Raw genomic sequence first — 20,876 nt, forward strand, 5'->3', positions numbered from 1 at the left:
CTTTTTCTGCTTCTTTTTATGGGCTCAAATTAGGGCCAATAAGATTTTGAGCTGGTAAAGTGATGAACTCAAATAATTCTAAAGATTCCAAAGCCAGAAGGAGTGTGTGTATATTTGTAATTATATATGAATGGCATCTGTACAAAGCTTTACTTATTGTGTGCAAATCCTTTGTTCATTGAACATTCAGGATGCACAGTGCAGACAGTGAGAGATGTTAGTTGTTACTGTAAGACAGCATTGGGAAACCCTGTTAAATAAAAACTAATGACTGATCTCAGTCCGGTCGCAGCAGAATACCATCAACAGAATACAATTTAAAATATTGTCATTAACTTGAATTGAGGGATTTCTACATCAGTCACCTGCAATCCTGTGGAATTTCTCATTGATGGCCCTCAGAGGTTTATGCCCAGGGAACACTACTAAATGGGCAGTAGGCGTTTAAGTTACGATGATAAACGACCCAGAGTTTGAATTACCTCTCCTCCTGGATCAGAAAACCCAGAGTCTCCCTCATCTCAGTGTTAACAAACTGAGAGTCTTCACTAAACCCAGGGTCTATTCCAGAAAGCAGGTTTAACAAACTCTGAGCCAAACCCTAAACTGAGTTGATGAACCCTGGACATTAAATCCCACTGAATAAAAGGAATGGAAATGAACATGTGGGAGATGAAAGTAGGGACATAAACGACACAATGTGTTATCATGTGTGTATATTTAACATTTATTTAGGTTTAAATGTGGTTGCAATAACAACACAATAAATAGATCCTTAGTGATATCACAGAACACAGCAGTTTTGGATTCACAAGAAATAATACTTAGGGAACATTCACAGTAACAACACTGAACAGCTACAGACAACAGAGCTCATTTTCACATGAAGCAATAACTGGCATTAGTGAATAGTATGGTAGATATCATAACAATGGTGTCGGACATTTGCAGTATTGCATATTCATGCACTACAAGCCTGTGTCACCTACACAGGATATAAATGAACATTTCTTTTCCATGTTAGTAGATTTGAATTTTTAGTTAGTGGTATATCAGAGTGCAAAAACAGATAATCCCTTTTCCGCCCATTTTTAGGTAAAGCAGACGCTGACCTGTGGTTGGACAGGCAGCTTTCCTATAGTGGTGATCACATAACATTCAGTAACAAATTTTATATTGAAGAAATGCTTAATTACATGGGGCCATAACACAGCAAGGACTGTTAATTAGTCCTGTAGTGAAAAATGACATCATGTTCAAACTCTACTGGCTGTAACTCTCTCAACAATGACTACAAATGAAAACCAAAGAGATAAAATTAGTCAGCGTGACATGAATCCGATACTGACAATAGTAATTATCTAGTGCTTGTTGGGTCCAATCTGAAAACAGAAATATTAAGCACTACATTTTTTAAAAAGTAGAACCATTAAAAAAAAAAAAAAACAATATTTATAAAAACAGAATGCAAAAATAAAAAATTTAAAATATTTTATAAAATATGACAAGCTCACAACAAATATGAAATTAAAAAGAAACATATTTGGTCATTGCAAACATTTCCTGGCTTTGTCACTTATTTTGGATTGTAGGGGGAATGAAACTTTATATGAAATCATGAGGAAATGCAATGGAACATTCTCATTCGGTTAATCTAAAACTCAAAATAAAGGGACAAGACGGCCTTTAGAGGAAGTGCAACACTTCCATTGTAAACAATCACTACGTTTCCCGCATTGAAAGTAATTTAATGATAGAGGATGTAATATCCTTCCTGGTATTTTTTTCTTCAGGTATAAAGTCCATAGCGTTTTAAAAAAAGATATGCCGTCCAAACATCTTCGGTGCATCACCCTGTACATTCCCACACATACAAATTACATCAACCATTATTTCTGCAACAAACCTACAGTATTATGGGACATCTTATTCTTTCATACACACTTAAAAATCAGCTCTTTTTGGGATTTCCTCATTAGCAGCCTTCGTCGTCCCTCTCTCTTCATAAGCTTGTGGTGGTAAGGCAGTCTGCATGCTGGGAAAGCTGGGGCCGTTGTCACATGTCTAAGGCAGCCAATGAACTGAGAGCAACAGCATTTTCTTACACTTCCACCTTTGAAGGAAGACGCAGACATAAACTGGCCAACCTACCTGCAGGTCAAACCCACGTCAAAACAGGCTACAGAGGACAGACGTTTCCGCTCTGTTTTCAGTCAGCATGAACACTCCACAGGTGCCGCTTTCTGTCCTCTCTCACAGAGCATTTAGTGTCGTTGTGGGGTAGCTAGGTTTGCCTCCAAGTGGTGCGTATTAGACTTGGGGTTGTTTGAAGGTTTGGGGTTGTGGAGCGGAGCGTGAATGTAGAAGTAGCTAGTATAGAGCAGGCCAGGCTATTCGAAGGTCCAGACCTCAAGACTGTGGATGCTGAAGTCCTGCTGGGCGGAGAGTGGCTGGTTGTTGAAGGTGGCGCATTTGGTGGTGGTGCCCCGGTAGAGCTCGGCATCCAGCCACAGACCCAGCTGACCACTGCAGAGGAGGGGGCAGAGACAGGAAGGAAGACGTTAAGGAAAAGGTGCACATCATTTGATGAGAAAGTGAGAAAAGAGTGTAGATTATTGAGAATTCTACATTAAATAAGCTATAGTTACAGATCTTACCCTCCTCCTCCCATCTGCAGAGAATCAGTACTGCCTTTCACAAAGTAAGAATTCTCCCCCGTCCACCGGTACACCTGAAAATATACAGCAAATAATGTCTGAATTTGCAGTTTGAGGAATAAAGCTAAACACCCAAAATTAGTTTTTAAACCAACTTGGTACAAACCTTGATTTCAGGACAGAAGCTGTAGAGGAACGTCTCTCCTGTGCCATAGCAGTGCTCGCTCACTCTGAAGGGATGAGTTGAGAATGCCCCAAATATCTGTGACAAGAGTCAGAATTAATTTAAGATTTTTTTTTTGACTAAAGTGCATCTTTTATACTACCACAAGGTGTCAACAAAATCAAAAATGGTTTGTATCCCAAACACAGAGGCATAATTGAATGAACTGTTTCCAAAACTTAAAACCCCTTGTGTTGTTCTGGGAGGATGTGACTTAATTAACCATAAGGGGGTGAGTGTGTGCACGAATAATGCTGCCTTGACAGGGTTAAATAAATACCTCATAGACTAAAGATCCATACACTGACAGACATGTTTAAATTTACTGTGTGTGACTTCTTGATTTTGAAAAGGAGATCAAATTAAATTGAAAACTTTGTAATATAAGAAACACAGCAACTACACAATTTTACAAACTACTGACAGTTTCTCCCATTACATGGGTCTATTACTGTATTGGAAAACCCTGAAATATACAGTGAATTCAGTGAATACTGAATATTCAACTCAGACCAAATGCTCAGTCCACACCTTTAACGCTGCAATGGGGTTGACAAATGAAAGACAAAGACAGATGAAATCTGCTGCCAACATTTGGGTTGCTCAACACTCGGTGGGCTAACACGGGTCCAGAGCAAGAGAAAAAAAAATGAAAAAATAAAAAATGAACTTTGTGGAAATAACCTGGTCCCGAATCATAAACCCAACACAAACCCACACAGAAAAATATTAGTTGTTAAACAACAATGTCCACTCATATATGGTAAACATGCATAACCTATTTATGTTCTGCAAAAAAAAAAACTAAAAAAAAAATTCTTGTATATTTTTGCTAAATTAAACTCAAATCACAGAAAAAATGTGTTTCTCCATAATGTAAACTACTATTCTATACATAATATAAAGTCTTTGCAGAGATGACATCACTGGTAAAGGCTATGAATGCCATCTACTGATGATCAGTGGCCACTGCATTTGACTGCTGTTCACCTCCTCTATTATCAGCCAGTGAGTAAATCCACATGGACAGTATCTAACCTGGTTATCCATGTCTTTGATGACCAGCAGAACAGGGCTGTCCACATCTGCCAGGTTTCTGTACAGAGTCTTGAGGCTGGTTCCATTTCTCTCGGTGCTGTAGGCCAGTCTCCAGGGGTAACCCTGCACACGGGCTGGCAGGCGACAGGCAAGCTGGAGAACAAACAGATTACCAGATTATGAGACGCACTGCCGAGCATGTTGCATATTTCTTCCGCAAAGTTGAATCATTTTCTTATCAGTAAGCGGGTAATTTTATTTAATCACCTTCTCAATGTGTGTATCCTGCAGCAGGTCACTGGTATCACTGAGTATGGGCAGTGCATCCACAGACAGGTCTCCGTCACAGCTGCCAAAACTCTGCCTGCGCTTAGCCTCATCAATGGTAATGATCTAGAAGCAAAACAAGGTTATAAGCAAGTCAAAATCTGAGAGAAATCAGTGACACAGGGATCTTATTATCTATGCACAACAGGGAGTCAGTCATAAATAAAGCAATATATAAAAACTGAAGTCTTTTACTCGGCTGCACTAAAACCAACAGCACGTCGACAAACTGGCCTTTTCCACTCAGCTCACCTCCCAGCTGCAAGATGCAGGGTCACTGAAGAAGTTATCGATCATGTCCAGCTCATCTTTCTCCACCACAACAAAGCCCTGCTCTCGAGCCTCCTTCCCATACACATCCGGAGACCACTGCACAAAAAATGCATAGAGATGGTCCACCCTGGAACACACATACCATGTATAAGAGAGGTTAAAAATCACAGACGGCTCACAAACCACCAGATTCCTCAATGAGTCAGACTGTTCATGGTTAGTTAGTTTTTGCAAAAGCAACTAGGCAACAGAAAGTTATGAGTGTCACTTTTTATTTATTTCATTGCTGGATTCCAGTACAGACAATATACTAGAATTTTTGTATGATGACACAGTCACTGTCTCACCTTTCTTGTGGCACAGCGAACCAGTACTCTGGCTGCTTCCCACGGCCCCCAAAGGAGTGGGCAGGACTAGAGGTCATGCCGGTAGCAAAGGACTTCCTCATTGGCTTTCCCACTTTGAAGCAGAGGAACATTGGAGGGTTTTTACTCTTCTCCTCTGATGAAAAAAGCATGTCTGTACAGAATAGGGAACCAAAAAAAGAGAGAAAATTATGCTAGTTTAATGCCACATTCATTGACTTCATTATATCCCCTGAAAGTACCCAGACATCCCAGATTTCTTTTTTTTGATGAGGTTGTGCTTTGTCACAGTCTTTTTTTTGATTCTACCACCAGGAGTCACCAAAATCTGAAATGTTTAAATTCTGCAAATAATGGTGATTGAGAGTCTTTCTCCCCTTTTATTTATACGTGACAATTGTGACATAAAAAGATAGGACATTAAAGAAAATAATTTAAAAAAGAAAGCAAGAAGAAATACATACATGAACATTTGTTTCGATTTTAAGATTTGGGAGTGTCTTTAGACACTGATATTCCTGACATTCAACATATAAACTGCCAAATAACTACAATAACTGTGACAATGGATTTAATATCTTTTTACAATGTCTACCTTCTATTGGAGCCTGCATCCTCTCCATCAGCCATGACTTCACTTCTGCTTCATAGTTTTTCTTCCGTCTCTCCTCTTCACTGAGTTCGTCCTCCTCGGCTCGTCTGTCCGAGCTTCGTCTCTTAGGACTGGAGTTCCCATGAACCTCTGCAGCTTCAATCAGACTCAACTTCCTGTTTTGGTCCACTGGTGCGCTGATTATCTTATCATCTACACCATTTAGCAGCTCTTCCGTCCCTTTAGGTTTGATGTCTTTGGTTTTGGTTACGTCTTGGCTTGTAGGTTTATCGCGCGAGTAGCCCTGTTTCTCAGTCTCTGAGGAGGATTGTATTGACTCTCCATCCTCGATGGAGCTGTTCTGAGCTACACCTTCATCTTCTTCATCATCCAGCTTCCCTTTAGTTTGATCAAGCATCGACTTGTCTCCTCTGCCTGGGCAACTTGGTCCTAGGAGTTTCTGTTGGTCCCTGCTGAGGATGCTGGATGTTCTGGAGGTTGTTCCCTCTGCTTCTTCAGTGCTCCCGTTGACAGTAGGCTCCAACTCTGTGAATCCTTCATCTGACGGAGACTTCTCTGTCTGCTCTCCCTCTGTACTCCCTGGTATTGAAGAGATAAATCAGGCTTTGTTTAAGATCAACACATTCTACTCTAGAGCTGCATCTACAGATTATTTTCATAACGATATTTAGTTTAAATATTTTGCTTAAAAACTGACATAAATGATGAACTGATAATCAAAATTGTTGCTGATTAATTATCGAGACAATCAATCGACATGTGAAAAAGAACTTGATGAGGAATCAGCGAAAGTTAGGAACCGAAATGTTTGGTCACAGAAAAGGATCTGAAAATCCACTTTCATTCAATTACTAGACAAATAAAAAGAAGAACATGCACCTGTCGATGCTGGACAGTAAATCCAAGTTAAAAGACAACCACCATTTGGGGAAGTGGATCACCCGTGCCAGAACTGAATGACACAATCTTACCAGTTTCAGAGAGGGTTGATTCAATGTCGTCCAAGACGATGGGTCGCTTTGGTTCCAGAGCTTCGTAGCGGCTGAAGGGGTTTAAGTCCCGCTCTGACGGGAGCTGCTCCCACTCACCAGGCCTGTACACAGGACACAGATCCTGGGGTAGGTCTCTGATGGGTCACCGGGCACCACACATACCGCACGGCAAACGAGGATGAAAATGAAAAAAGGGAAAAAACAAAAAAAGGACAGTTCCAACAGAAATTAAAAATGAACAAAATGATAAACAACTTAAAAAAAATAAATAAATAACAAATGTGATGAAAAAACAGCAGATCATTTAAAATAGGAAAAAAAATATGAAGAATAAATTAAATATGTAAGATTAAAATTACAAACTAATGGTGGAAACTAAGGGGAGTTTTAACTTGGATCCACATAGACAAGACCCAGTGGAAACAAAGGCGCTCTATAACAGACAACAGACAAACTAAGAGATGTGGTAAAGACGCAAATTTGAAAAGTTCCAGAAAGCGAAAGGTTTGACACAAACAGTTTTATTGTTGGCAAGGACTAGAAAGCAGAAACTGGAGGAGGAACAAGAAAGGAGGAATAAGAGTTACAAAAGAGGGAAATGAGGAGAGGGAGACGGTTGGGAGATCTTACGATGGAAGGGCGTCTTTGAGCTTCATGCGCGACACGTCGTCGTACAGCGCTACAGAGACGACCTCTTCCATGGGGCAGATGAGGCCGTACTCCTCACAGCCGTGCTCGATCACCAGGGGGTCTGACTTGTGGGGGTCAAACATGATGTTGTTGGGGGTCACGATCAGCACGCCTCCCACCACTCCCTGCAAGATTACAATAAAACAGGGAGGGACGACAGAGATTCTTGGTCAGAAACAACAAAGAAAGAGTGGTACCTGTTGGATATAATTTGAATTCGGTCAATATTTTAGTCATCATTTAATTGATATATTATTACACACATTAATTACATTTAACACTGTATGTATTTATTGATAGACTTTTTTTGTTTAGTATATAAAAAGAAAAATGACTGTGCTTTCTTCTTACCATGCCATCAGTGAAATACTTGCAGCTCATCTTGATGAATTTAACAGTCGACGGGCTCTCGTCCTCTGAGTTCGGGGAGAGCTCACGCCGGATGGATTTTGCTGACCTGCAGTTTGAAATGCCATCCTGTTGGACATAAAAAAAAAACCAGATCAGAGACCTGATTGTTATGCTTTGCTATAGCTTGATTGTGTAGTGCTAGCTTGAAGTGTGTAATGCAGTGGTTTGTGGTTTCAGTTCTCATCAGTGTTTGCTCTTTACTGACTCAGAATCAGAGATTTAAGCCACCAGAGCCAAACATTTGTTCCCCGCTTTTTAAAATAACATTATGTCTGAAGTAACTTTTTCACTTGACTGCCAAATGCTGGTCGATTCAATTACCCTTCTCTGCAAACTGGCAACATATTCAGTCCCCACTGTTTATGCACTAAACATTAAAAACTGCTCACTCATACTCAATTGTAATGCATCATGGTGGGCGGCAGAATTTGAATTATGGGAGAATAATAAAACACTTTGTAGCATCAAAGCCATGATTTTACTGGAACCAGTCAGTGTGGTCAGAGGACAAAGTTTGAAAGCACAGAAGATCCCCTGTATATACTCCTGTTTCATCCTCTAATTAATTAATGTGCAACTCCTCCAAGATGTATGCCTTTTTCACAAAGTTGTCCCTAAACAGCTGCTGTAAACTACAGCAAAAAGCACCATGCAGTGTAATCAACATAATGAAACTGGTTTTCACTTACATTTAATGGTTTCTCAGACAAACCATTTGTGAGGGTGGGATCAGAGGAACTCTGAGACTTTACTTCTGTTTCTGGCTGGCTCACATCAGGGACAAACAGCTTCTGTAGTGGGGGCCAACGACCAATGATCAGCAAGTCACATAAATAATGCAGAGACCGGGAGCAGCATAATGTGGTGCAGTTAGTGTTCTCACCTGACCGGGGTAGACGCTGCGAGCAAAGAGCTTGTTCAGCTGGACCAGTTTGTTTGGGGTGATGTTGAACTTGAGAGCGATGCTGTTGAGGGAATCGTTAGGTCCCACCTGAAACAAGAGATCAACTCCTGTGAGAAAACACTACATGATGCAATCTACAACCTTCCTGTCAGCTAGCCAGACATTTAAAGTGTGCTATCAGTGCAGTGCTACTCACAATGAACTCCACTGTCCCCGGTGGCCTCCTCTTCTCCTTCTTTGCCTGATTGTTACTTTTTCAGCCATCATCTGAGAGAGAGAGAGAGAGAGAGAGACCGAAAAAGAGAAAGGGATTTTGCAGATGGAGAGACGTTACCAACCTGACAATATTCTCATAGGAAAAAAAAAAAAAAAATTATTCTTGAGAGATTAATAAAGTGTCCGCCTCATACTTTCTAGGTTGCTAACATATATTTTTAATAATCCAGTGATTCTAACTTTCTGCAATAAGCAATAAAAATTCAAGCACCATCCACCGAGGCCAGAACAAAGAAATTCTGCAACAGAGGACCTTCTAAATACCTTTTAATACCGTAGTTACCACATTTTTGATTAAGTACCAGCGCTTGTTTGTCCCATATTGTTATCCATGCTTGAAAACACACACACACACACACACACACACACACACACACACACACACACACACACTAACAGAAGCAGTTATTGTAAATTCACAATCTGACCCTTGTGGCAGACAAGGTCTACAGTCAGCATTTTTTTCTTGCCAAGAACACATAAGCTATTAGTACACCACTCCCTGCTGCCTTATTACCCTGCTGCCTCCTCCATGGAAACAGAGGCCGTGACTAAGCATTAGACAGCCAGACTGCTGCTGTTGTCTGCTCTTTGCTGCAGCCACCATCAAACACAAGTCCGCTGTCACCTGTGTGAAAACTGGACCTCTTTCACAGAATTAGTACAGGGCGGTGAATGATAAAATACTGCGCATGATGTGGTCACGTAAAACCTAGAGGTATATGTTTTGTAGTTTTATCAAAACACTCAGTGCAGAATGTACACAGCTGGCTGGCCCACTGCACGTTTGAGTCCATATCACTGTCAACATGCTGCGTTCAGGGATGATTTATTGCTACAAACAAACCCAGCAACATATGGTAGAATGACACACAATGCTTGTAATGTCACTTACACAAGCCAAATGCAGAAAACCAACTCGAAACCACTGATTAAAACTGTACATCAGTCCGAGTTGCACATATTGTGAGCATGCCTTTAATATTAACAGTTTTTATAGGTTCAATTTAGGGCTGAGCAGTATGCACAAAAAAAATCTCAATTTCAATTTCAGTGAAAAAAAAATGATGATGATTTTTGTTGGGTCTCATGCAAAACAAGAAGGTTCCTCTACATTTGGAAAATAGGATTTGTTGGTTGGAGCATCTCTGTAGCAACACAATGCTTCATTTATGGTCTGTTGTACCACATTTTACCTGAATCAGAAAAACTGCAGCTCCTGTGATTGCACTTGGCCACATTGTGATTTAAATAATATTTCGATTTGATCGTTCAGGCCTACTTCAACTAGATTTCTTCTGGGGCAAATCTGAAGCCAAAATATGTTCCATCACTTTGCACACAGTGACACTCACATTAGTCAATCACAAAGAATGTCTTTTAGCAATCCTGAATGGACACAGAGTTCAGTAGCTGAATGATAGAATTTAGTTGATATCATTTTACTTTTATTAGCCTATTACAAGCATTTTCTCCTCTGTTTGAAAAGGCGTAACCCTCGAAAAATGTTATTCACTTAAAAAAATTATGTTTATGACAAAGATGCTAGTATCGTAACTTGGATTTTATATCATTTTTAAGCATAAACTAAGGCCATTATAATATTTCCATTGTGATTTAACATTAGCACCGACTCTTAATACTCATAAGCTTTGTTTACACGGTGGATAAAATGTCATCATTATGCTGTAAGACAGCACAGGATAAAGGTTATGTAACTTCCTGTTTAAAACTGCTGAGGTCGTTTCAGCACAAGTGATTCCCAACACAGATGATTGTACCGTCTATCAGTCGGGGGAAAATTCTCTCAAATAACAAAGCAGCAGTATTGACAGTAACAATAATACCACTACTGCAAGCTGACCTCCTGCTCATCTAAAAGTGGGAAATTACAGAGCGACAAAAAACCACAACAGAACGAAACGCTCAGGCAGTAAAGCTGCTTTGAATGAGGCCGTCTCACCAAGGTTCATTGTCTTTGCCACAACAGCAAACTAGGACCAGAATGTGTTTGACGTCATTATAATTCTCAGGGGTTTTACCCAGCGATCGTTGCAGCAGTCTCATAGGAGTATTGTGCATTAAGGCAAGGATGTGGCATTTGTTCCACTGCCAAATGAATCGGGTTTATATTATCTAACACTGTTTTTGTAATACAGTGCTAACGATGGCGGTGAACAGAAGGTTTGGGAGACGACAAAGAGCGAACCAAAAGTTAAATGTGGAGCCTTTTAGTATCTGCAGAGACACAGCATAACATCAGTGGAGGCATATAAATCAGCTTTTAAGTCTGCTGATAATAACAAACTCAAAATACAGATTGCTTTAAAATAATATACATTGTCTCCATTATTGCCATTTAATCCATTTTTTCTAAGTGTATCTGAGGCCAATTACGGGCTCCAGGGTGCTCAGAGTGCTTCTTACTCAAGTGATTTCTCCATGAGAAAACAAGCTGCAAATCTTTGTTGTGAGTTTGCACGCAGCTCTTACCTGAGGCTGCAGGCGCTTTCGCTGTTATTCTCTGCAGATCTGTCTTCTTGTTGGGGTTGCTGTCAGTTGGGATGTCTGGACAGGAGATGATTGTCGGGTTCTGCTCATTCACATTCTTATCCGATTGGCTCTGCTTCAGCTGTCTCCGCCTCTTCAGCCTGATGGGATGCCAGAGGAGAAGGATTTGTTTACCTCCTCTCATAAAGTTGGGTAAAGAAAATACAGCACTGCAGACGGCCATTTGATCACTTTGGTCAGAGCTCGTGCGATCACAGCTCTCTCAGTGTGGGGATCAACATAAAGTGTGTAGGAATATGTGCACGTTTATATATTCCACCCATGTTAATGCTGTAGTTGATGATGTTTGTTACCGACTACTACAGGATGTAATGACGCATTCACCTGAACTTCCACCCTTCAGATTGGCCTATTGATATCTATAGTGAGCTGGATAGTACACAGGAACCAAAATGTAGTTCCACACTGGAAGTAAGGAGTTTTTCTCTAATCATTCCTGCCAGTTACAATGTCATTACCATTTTACTTATATTTTTCAATCCATCATGATCGGAAAATCACCAGGCAGCACAGGTTTGTTTATTGTCTAATGTCAGCAAAACTACAACAGATTAAATAATACAAAGATGAGACCAAATTGATTTATCAAATGCTCTGAGGGGCAGGGGTAGCGTTGCTCTGCACAGCCCTTGACAAAGACGGAGTGAAAGAAAAGCGAAAAGAGAAGCGTCTTAAGTGTTCAAGCGGCTTAATGGAAAGGCGAGAGTGGGTCGATAAGGCTGCAGACAGACACGGCTCAGGCCTCTCCCGCAGCCTCAGGTCACTCTCCCACTTTAACTGATGCGGCACAAATCTGGAAGTGAACTCGAGAATCTGCAGACACATTCTTAAAAGCATCGTCTGTTTCACTGTGGGGGATGTCTCACAGTGTCCCAATCCCCCCCCCCCCCCCCCCCCCCCCCCCGTCATCGTTCCCTTCCTCTCTTCCATTGACATCTCAGCATAACAGCAGAGAAAAGCCTCATACTGCATGTAACAAGTGAAAATGAAAATACAAATAAAAAAAATAAAAAAACCCTGAACTTCCATGTACAAGACTTGGCTTGAATTGTGTTTTCACTGTGCTTACAGTAGCCCTGCTTAAGTCAACTACCGGCACTTAATATTTTACTGTGTTTTATAACTTTGAATCAAATGTATAAAATTTCACTTTTTTGACACTGTTTAACAGAACATGTGAAAACCATCTCTCTACAAATTGATCTGAGTACAAACATAAGACAGAAGATGATAGTTTCACCTGCTCACCACCACAGCAAACTACAACAGCAATAATCCTTAAGTCTCTATGGATCCATTGGATGCCATTTTGTCTTCACATCTGCAGCTGTTTTGCTGGAAAATAAATTTTCTCCTCAGTTGCAATTCTGTAGTAAACACAGATATTTCTGTATTGCAGCGTTTATTTTACCCCCTTACTTTCTCGTGGCACAGGGGGATCCCCAAAGCGTGACGCTACCACCACCAGGTTTCATGGTGGACTGGGACTTCTGTGTTTCCACTGCTGTGTTAGGCTTACACCAAATACACTGTTTAGTGAGACAGCCACAAAGCATAGTTTTGGTCTCTTCAGACCATAGAACATTTTTCTACTTTGTTTCAGTGTCTCCCACATACAGTATCTTCCATCAAACATGTTGTGTTTTCTCAACAGCTAAAAAACTGTGACTCATGAAATCCCCAAGGCAACAGTTACTTTATGAGCAGTGTCACTAGTCTCCATCTCAAAGTGTGTGTGTGTGTGTGTGTGTGTGTGTGTGTGTGTGTGTGTGTGTGTGTGTGTGTGTGTGTGTGTGTGTGTGCGTGCGCACAGTCTGCTCTAGACAAATGTACTATGTCATATTCTGTACCTGTTTTCAAAGCACAATCTTACTGTACTTCGTGTATCTTCAGTGCCTTGAAACTTTTCAGTAAATCTTTTTGTGCCTTTGTCTTCATGGTGTAGTTTTTTTCCAGGAAATGGACCTCGTACATTTCACCTCAAATCACCCGTTTTACTTTGACATGAGTCTTTCGTGCTAATGTTCTGTGTCAAAAACTCCTAATTACACACACTGGGTTTCAGTGCTGTAAAACAATAAAACATGATAAGTTTCAAGGCAGGTTAATAGTTTTTATTGGCTTTTACTGTATGCGTGTGCCTCTCTGTGAGCTTTGCTCTATTTGTCAGGAAGTGAAGCACCATATGGTGCAAGTAGCAGGAGAGCTACATGTTAAAGCAGTAGCTGTGTTTGGAGATAAGGCTTATTTTCCTTCCTGACATGTTCGCTCCGTCCATACAGGCACAGCGTGGCTGTCTTTACAGTAGTAGTCTGCATGAGTCTGATGTATTCATCCTGCACCTTTCCACTGTTGTTTTTGCTGCTCACTCCCACACTCACTTTGCAGGAAAACACCGTCCCTAACACAAAGCCTGCAGCCCATTAAAATCTAATACACTGCCTACCTAATAATTAGAGGGTGCCTGGACTGCGATGCCATTACAAAGTCATTTCTCTGCCGAATATTTCCAACATAAGCCGATCACATGAAGAAAAAACAGACGACAAATTGCAGGTTTGTACCAGCCTGTCAGTGCAGCCTGAACAAGTAACCCAAGACGTAATAAGAAACAATGAAGCCCATTAGACTTCACTACCTCACAACATCCATCATGTCCATATTGAACAGCTCTGCTCTTAGCAGCATACGCACCGCGTCACTACTGCTTATCCGTAAATCAACTTATTTATCTATTTTTGGGAACATTCACTGATCATTACTTTTCACACTATTTTTGTTTTTACCCATTTTAAAAATCAAGCAGAGCAGGAACAATATTTTCTAGGTTGAGGCTTTTGAGACACGTTTAAACCATTTTACACAGACATCCACCATTTAATCCCATTTATCCACATTCATTTTCACCCAGCTTTCTAAATCAAACACCTGCCAATAGACATTAATTAGTGAGTTGTAGACGTCAGAGAGAGAGCGCCGCTCTTTGTTCATAACCTGACCTGTCTATGCACCGTAGCTGTGACAAGCCTCTTTCCACACATTTCCTGTTATCATGTTTCACAATGCTGCCAAAATCCAATTTTAAAGTCAACATCATTGCGGTGGATCAATAACTCGGATTATATGAGGCAGTATAAGATGGGTGTAGCTCAGAGACAGGTGACTTAACAGTGCTGATCCATGATTCAAAAAGGTGAGAAAAGGAAATGAGTTAAAGCACCTTCACAGCAAAACTGTCAAGGCACAAACGAACATGCATCACAATGGAAAACCAACGGTGTCGCCTCAAACAAGCAATGCTCAAAGAGGAGTTCTTTCAACAACAGAGTTTGGACTTTACACTCCAACATGTGATTCATGGGCTAAGAGATACGGAAAGAAACAAATATCAGAATTTAACTAAAACACTTCCTATAAACAGAAATATATCACATTACAAGTTTGGATAAGAAAAATCACCCATTAGTATGATAAGTTGATGCTTGTCCTTCGTTGAACTTCATGGTAATTGGACGCCTGGTAACTGGAGCAGTTATTTCAGCTGGAACTCTGATATTATGCGATGGATTTACTGAATATTTCAAGTTTTCTGTGAGGATTTTCTCCTCATCTGAATTGAAGGTCTGAGGATAGAGGGTACTGTATGAGATTGTAAATTTCTCTGAGGCAAATATGTTTGATATTTGTTTCTATGATTTAGGATTTTTTTTAATTTTTAATGTTTGTTATTGAGATTTTGCAGTTTTCTGTACTGGACAGTACTTTGCTGCTGTAACACTGCAAATTTCCTAACCCTTATCCTACCTTAGCTGTTATGTTATTGATCATAAGCTTAGTCATCATTAAAATGCTAGGAGCTACACATCAGTTCTGCTGCATGAAAAACCCCAAAATTAAACACAAATAAGACAATACAAAGTACTCACAAAAAGTCCCTTACCTGGCAAAATATCCCGGCTTCCTGTCTCTCTTTTCCATCAGGCCAGGATCCTAAATCTGCATGCAGTCAAGTGCATCCATACAAACATCCACCCTTACACATACACGTATACACACACGCACTCAAGTGTGTCCAAGCCAAAAGACAACTTTGGGAAGATCACCTCTCACACTGTGCTCTCACACTTCTTTCTTGTCCTGCAGAGGAAAAAGAGGCAGGGGATTAGCTGGCTCACGGGGTGCCTCCTCACTCAACAACACTCACTTCACTGCTAAAGCCCAATAACTGATGGTGAAGCCTCATCACACTAAGTGGAGGGCGATGAAAGCATCCTATAATAAGCATGTCAGGCCACTCTGCTGACAATGGCTGACCAACAGGAAGGAAAATGCATCATCTCGGCTGTAGAGGAAAGACACATCTGCTACTAGTTAATGCTGCTACAGTAAACATGCGTTTAATTATGTAATTATGCTTCATCAGAACGGTGGGTCTATTATTAGCAGCATCACTTTGGGAATCTGGTAGATGTAAACATTCAGACCGCCATGGCTACACTATAATCTAGCTATAACACCACAGGGTTAATCGATCACAGACATGTCCCACCCTAAAGAACAGAAATTGGGCAACTGCAGTTCATCCACGTGTAGCCTCAAAGTGTTATATAACAGGTAAATGGCTTACCACAGAGGAAAAGGCTAATTTTGAAGCGATGTTACCCCACCTAGCTAGCCACATTCTTCAGATTGTAGTAGCTTGCTTAATGGGAATTCCTCTATGAACGGGACCACTGAGCAGCTTTCAGCCCTTTCTTACGGTGCAGCAGCAACAACAACAACAGACAAATGCCCAGCGCTGCTAAAGAGAAATCCGTCTGAGCTACCGCCAGGTCCGAGCAAACACAGGCACACTGAACAAGGTCCAGTCTTCCATCTGACTTACCAGCTGATGCTAACGGCACTAGCTAGCCACTTTGTTTACAAGACAATAGCAACCTGGTGGAGATGTTGAGGATATTTTACTCGGCCCTGTCGCTAACCAAATCTCTTAAGGTAAAGCATTCCTGTTAATGTAATGCGCCCTAACGCTGACACCAAATCCCGATCTGCAACGAGGCACTAATACGCTAAATCTGCCATAAAAACAGGTTGCGAAAACTGCCTACATACCTTGCGTGCATCCTCAAACAGCTAAGGTTAATATCAAAATGAAACCTCCCTTCACTGCGCCCTCTGGTGTCATATGTGCTGTTAAAGCACAGGAGCTCACCACCTGCTTGTCTGTAGCTATAAGCCTGCTAAGCCTCTGTTAACAGTAGCCTATAGTTAGCTAAGTTTAGCCAGGCCGGGGATTTGATAGTTCAACGGTAAATGTAGCCAAATGACCATAAATAACGTCAGCAACATAACACATGCATAGAAAAACAAAATCATATGATTCCTCTGTGAGTATAGCAGTCCCTGGTGGTCTAGTGGTTAGGATTCGGCGCTCTCACCGCCGCGGCCCGGGTTCGATTCCCGGTCAGGGAACTACTCCTTTTATCGCTCTCACAAAAATCCCTCCACCTCGTCATACAGTTGAAATGATCTAACTTGACCAAACGACAGCTGGGTTAAATATTTATCCTCCACAGCTTGACCGCAAGTTACCGACTCGCCTGTAACACTCATTGTATTACCAGTGAATAGTTACAGGGAAAAGTGACTGCAGGTAAGTAACAGTGTTATTTAGTAGTCATCACAGTTAGAGTTATATCGGCGCTTTTGTTGTAACCACCGTTTAAATAGCGGCCTAAACTGTACCACATTTAGAAACTGTAGTCTGCGCAAAAGCATTACAGGTTTTAACGTTAGCCTAATGCAAACACCAACTCCTTGACCCACATTCAAAGCAAGATATTCTATTCAATGTTTCCTTTGTTGCTTAAAAATTTAACTGATTTTTGTTTTATTTTAATATTTTTTCATTTGAAATATTTTTTTAAAATAAGAATTATACTGTATTTTCGAGAAACGCCAGAAATATATTTTGTGTGGCATTTAAATGTAGACATATTTTTTTAATTTTTACTATCATAATACCCCTCAGATAAATCCTTTGATTATTTGGACTTGTAATGACCTTAACCCATTCCTTAGCTTAAGTGTGAAACACCCGGAATTACGCGGTGCACTTGGCATTGCCACTTCTGGCGAGCTATTTATCAAATTTACCGCTAGGTGGCGATGTTTCACTACTAATGCTACAGCTAACAGAGGTGTGCAAAATGTTGAAGAGGGCATAGACTACTGTATTAGGAATATGAAGCAGTCCACCGATTAAGGTTACTGCACATTGAAACAGCATCTTCAGTAAGAAAAATGTAATTAATATGAGCTCTTTATTTGTCTTTACAATTTGAAGAAAAGAACAAACAACATTCAAAAGCTGTCTCTGTTGGATGAAATAGGACGCTCTCTCCCCAGCATTTCACAAGAGGTGGGTGACATAGAGGCAATTAAGTATCTTTAACTTTTCTTTTAAATATAATTCTTCAGCTTTTACAGCTTTTAGACAACTTCACACCTGATACTCAATACATGTTGTTAACTTGAATGTAATTGGGTTGTAAATGTATTGTAATAACTTTTCCCCACCATTTCCTCTAATAAGGTTTAGGTCTATTTGAACTGAACCTGTTTGAGATCGAGAGCAATGAGACAGAGATAATGTGTGTTTGTGGAACTTGGGTCCCAGAAGTTGGGGAAACGCAGAGATCTCGGCAGGAGGCCCTCTGATTGGACAACTCTGGAGTTAACCAGTTCCTGGCTGGCTATGTATCTTGGCAGTTATTTTGACAGGCGCTATCATTGTGAGAGAGGAGATAAGTTGTCTTAGGGATCGCCATGGCGCCGGTGTGTCCCTCCTCCGGCCTGTTCAGACTCTCGTCAACCCCTCTCCAGCCCCCTCCTCTCCCTCCCTGCCCAGCTTGAAGCAAAGGATTGTTGTGGGGGTGGTGGTGGTGGGGGGGGCTGTTTGGTTGGGAGCAGGGTTTGTATTGGCAGGTACCCTGTGGCTCTGGGTATCATCGCCCCCTTTCAAGAACATCAAAACCTCCATGAGACTCAGAAGTAGGACAGCTCAAATTGTCGCCTTCTCTTCTCTTTTTTTTTTTTTTTTTTTTAAAAAAGCTGTCTTTGAATTACTTTCCCTCCAATCTGTTGCTTTCTTCATTTCCATTCTTTATTTTCGTTATTTATTTTTATTGCAAGTTGTCCCTGAATGTCTTCCTTTTCTTTGCTGGAAGGACAATGATGGCTTTGAAAAAACAGAGGGACAGAAAGGAAATCATGGCCAGAGTAGCACATTTCACTGAATTTTAACCACTAAAAAAAAAAACCAAGGATGAGCCCTAGTAAACTTTTGACTCTTTGCCAAGTAATGTTTTCAAGATGTGCCTCTCACACAGAGCTATAATAATAGTAAAAATAATAAAAGTCCATCAAACATAGGCCTTCTGTGCTTTGTCTCCCCATCATATAAGATCTGTACAGAACACAGGCAGTCTCATTTCAGTCTCTGATATTAAAATTTTTACAGTACTGTCCCGTCAGAGCCACAAACAGCTTGGTAGCATTACAGTGTCTGTTTTTTTGTGTTACAATTCTTCTTCTACGAGGGAGTTCAAAGTTACACACACACACACACACTCAGGAATTTATGTTGCCGAAGATGAGCAGATGAGCAGAAAGAGAGGAACAAAAGAAAAGATACAGTGTAAAAGATTTGTGTATCTTAACGTTTGTATGTTTGCCACTAAGAATGCACATATATGTGCCGAGTAATAGTAACACATTCATAATAAGCCACATGATCTTCTGTCGCTTTTTATTGTCACTTTTTCTATTGTTTCTGAGGTTGGAATGAAAGATTTTACGACTGGAAATAGCTATAATTGAAATCAAACAAAGCATGGATATTTAATTTGTTCAATGCCTTGTTTTGCTAAGTAAGCACGAGTAAGTCAGTGCTTTATCTTATGTCTATCTTTTTTAAAGTCAAATCATCGTTGTTGTTGTCACAAAGGTCTGACCCAGCGCAGGCCTTGAAGAGATTTAAAATCATTTTACTCAGACGTCATACAATTCCAGCTTAGACTACAACGACTGATAACTTCAAGTACACTGTGGCAGCAAGAAACCACAAAACCTAAACACAGAGAGAGGATATGTCACACAAATGATAATTAATAGGAAATATGGGGGCTGTAATTCATTATAATGAACCAAAAATTTGAAGAAAAAAAAAAAGAAATATTTTAGAAAAATCTTCCATCATGCAGTGTTTTTATTTGTATGTTTTTGAAAAGATATAACAACGCAGACAGATTGTTGTGCAATAAACCAATTAGAAAAAGATATCTTCGAAGCAGAGAGTAATAATGAAGCTAATAACCACAGCCGTTGAGGATCCCACTTACAAACAGCTCACAGCTCTGACAGATTTATTAAGCTTTGAGCTGAAGAAGCTGACACATTGAATGCCACTGGATGACATGGGTAAGTTGTTTTTTTTCTTCAAAAAATCACTAAAACAGAAATTGTTGAATATCACATACAATAGATGTTAATGGTGTTTTAGGTATTGCTGTCTAGACCTTTTTTTTAAAATGTTTTTTGACAATGTTTTCATTTCAAGTATCTATTGTCTAAAATGTCATAGCCTGTAAAATTTCCATTTATTCTTAATCATGTTATTCTTATGTTGTTGTTTGGACCCCAGGAAGACATTGTGTAAGCTACTGTGGACCTAAATAAAGTGGAAATAAGATGAGGGTATAAAATGTTTGACTCATAACTTGATTGATAATTATTGTTTACACATCACAAAATTAAGATGGACTGCACCAGACACACTATTAATTTTACAGATTAGTTTTAACTATATATTTTCAACTCAATAACTGCCAGGTGTAACCATTATGTAGCTAACGCAACTATTCTAATTGTATAAGAGGTAATAGGACATGCATGAAACTGTCTTAACTCTTGATTAATTAGATTTAAATTATATTTCACAAAAAAATAGAAGCTACAACAAGCTACAAAACATAATGATAATAATGTTTGACTGAATGACAAAATAAGAGAGCTGCTAACAGATGTTTCCTAGCTGCCGATTAACACATTACTATCTTTGAAATAAATTGTTTGACATTTTGGAAAATATGGTCATGTGCTGTCTTGCTGAGATACCAAAATACCACTCTTATGCCTGTAAATATGGTAAATATGAAGCTACTGCAGCAGCCAGTTAGCTTAGCCCCTAAAGACAGGGGGAAACAGCTAGCTAAATTGAAGCGTTAAAAAACAAACAAACCCTTAAAACCAAAATGTGTCGTCATTAGTTTTTTTTGTAGGATTACACAAACAAGATAAAACGTGTTCATTAGTGAGATTCAGAGGCACTAGTAGGTGGATTTTGTTAACCCTGGACAGAGCCATACTAGCTGTTTACCTCTGTTTCCAGTTCTTATGCTAAGCTAAGCTAACCAGCTGATGGATATACGTTTATATTTACAGTTCAGACAGGAAAGTGGTATCAGTCTTCTCAT

At 40.1% G+C, this 20,876-nt stretch overlaps 1 protein-coding gene and 1 non-coding gene across 2 annotated transcripts; one reads left to right on the forward strand and one right to left on the reverse strand.

Annotated features, from left to right (window-relative positions):
* Positions 1 to 1,473: 1,473 nt before the first annotated feature.
* On the reverse strand, positions 1,474 to 16,018 carry LOC111235937 (nuclear receptor coactivator 7-like). Its single transcript, XM_022764516.1, is given in 17 exon segments — positions 1,474 to 2,526; positions 2,658 to 2,731; positions 2,824 to 2,919; positions 3,919 to 4,071; positions 4,186 to 4,311; positions 4,498 to 4,645; positions 4,866 to 5,037; positions 5,479 to 6,075; positions 6,468 to 6,622; positions 7,119 to 7,303; positions 7,530 to 7,655; positions 8,279 to 8,380; positions 8,473 to 8,580; positions 8,690 to 8,760; positions 11,263 to 11,420; positions 15,281 to 15,477; positions 15,968 to 16,018. Coding segments are annotated over 16 exon segments (2,445 nt in total). The 5' UTR covers positions 15,319 to 15,477; positions 15,968 to 16,018; the 3' UTR covers positions 1,474 to 2,390.
* Positions 16,019 to 16,740: 722 nt separating this feature from the next.
* On the forward strand, positions 16,741 to 16,812 carry trnae-cuc. The gene has a single exon. It is a non-coding gene; the product is annotated as a tRNA-Glu (tRNA).
* The last annotated feature ends 4,064 nt before the right edge of the window (positions 16,813 to 20,876 follow it).

This window comes from Seriola dumerili, unplaced genomic scaffold, assembly GCF_002260705.1.
Source record: "Seriola dumerili isolate Sdu_G_001 unplaced genomic scaffold, Sdu_1.0 BDQW01000025.1, whole genome shotgun sequence".
In the NCBI taxonomy this organism is placed as follows: Eukaryota; Metazoa; Chordata; class Actinopteri; order Carangiformes; family Carangidae; genus Seriola; species Seriola dumerili.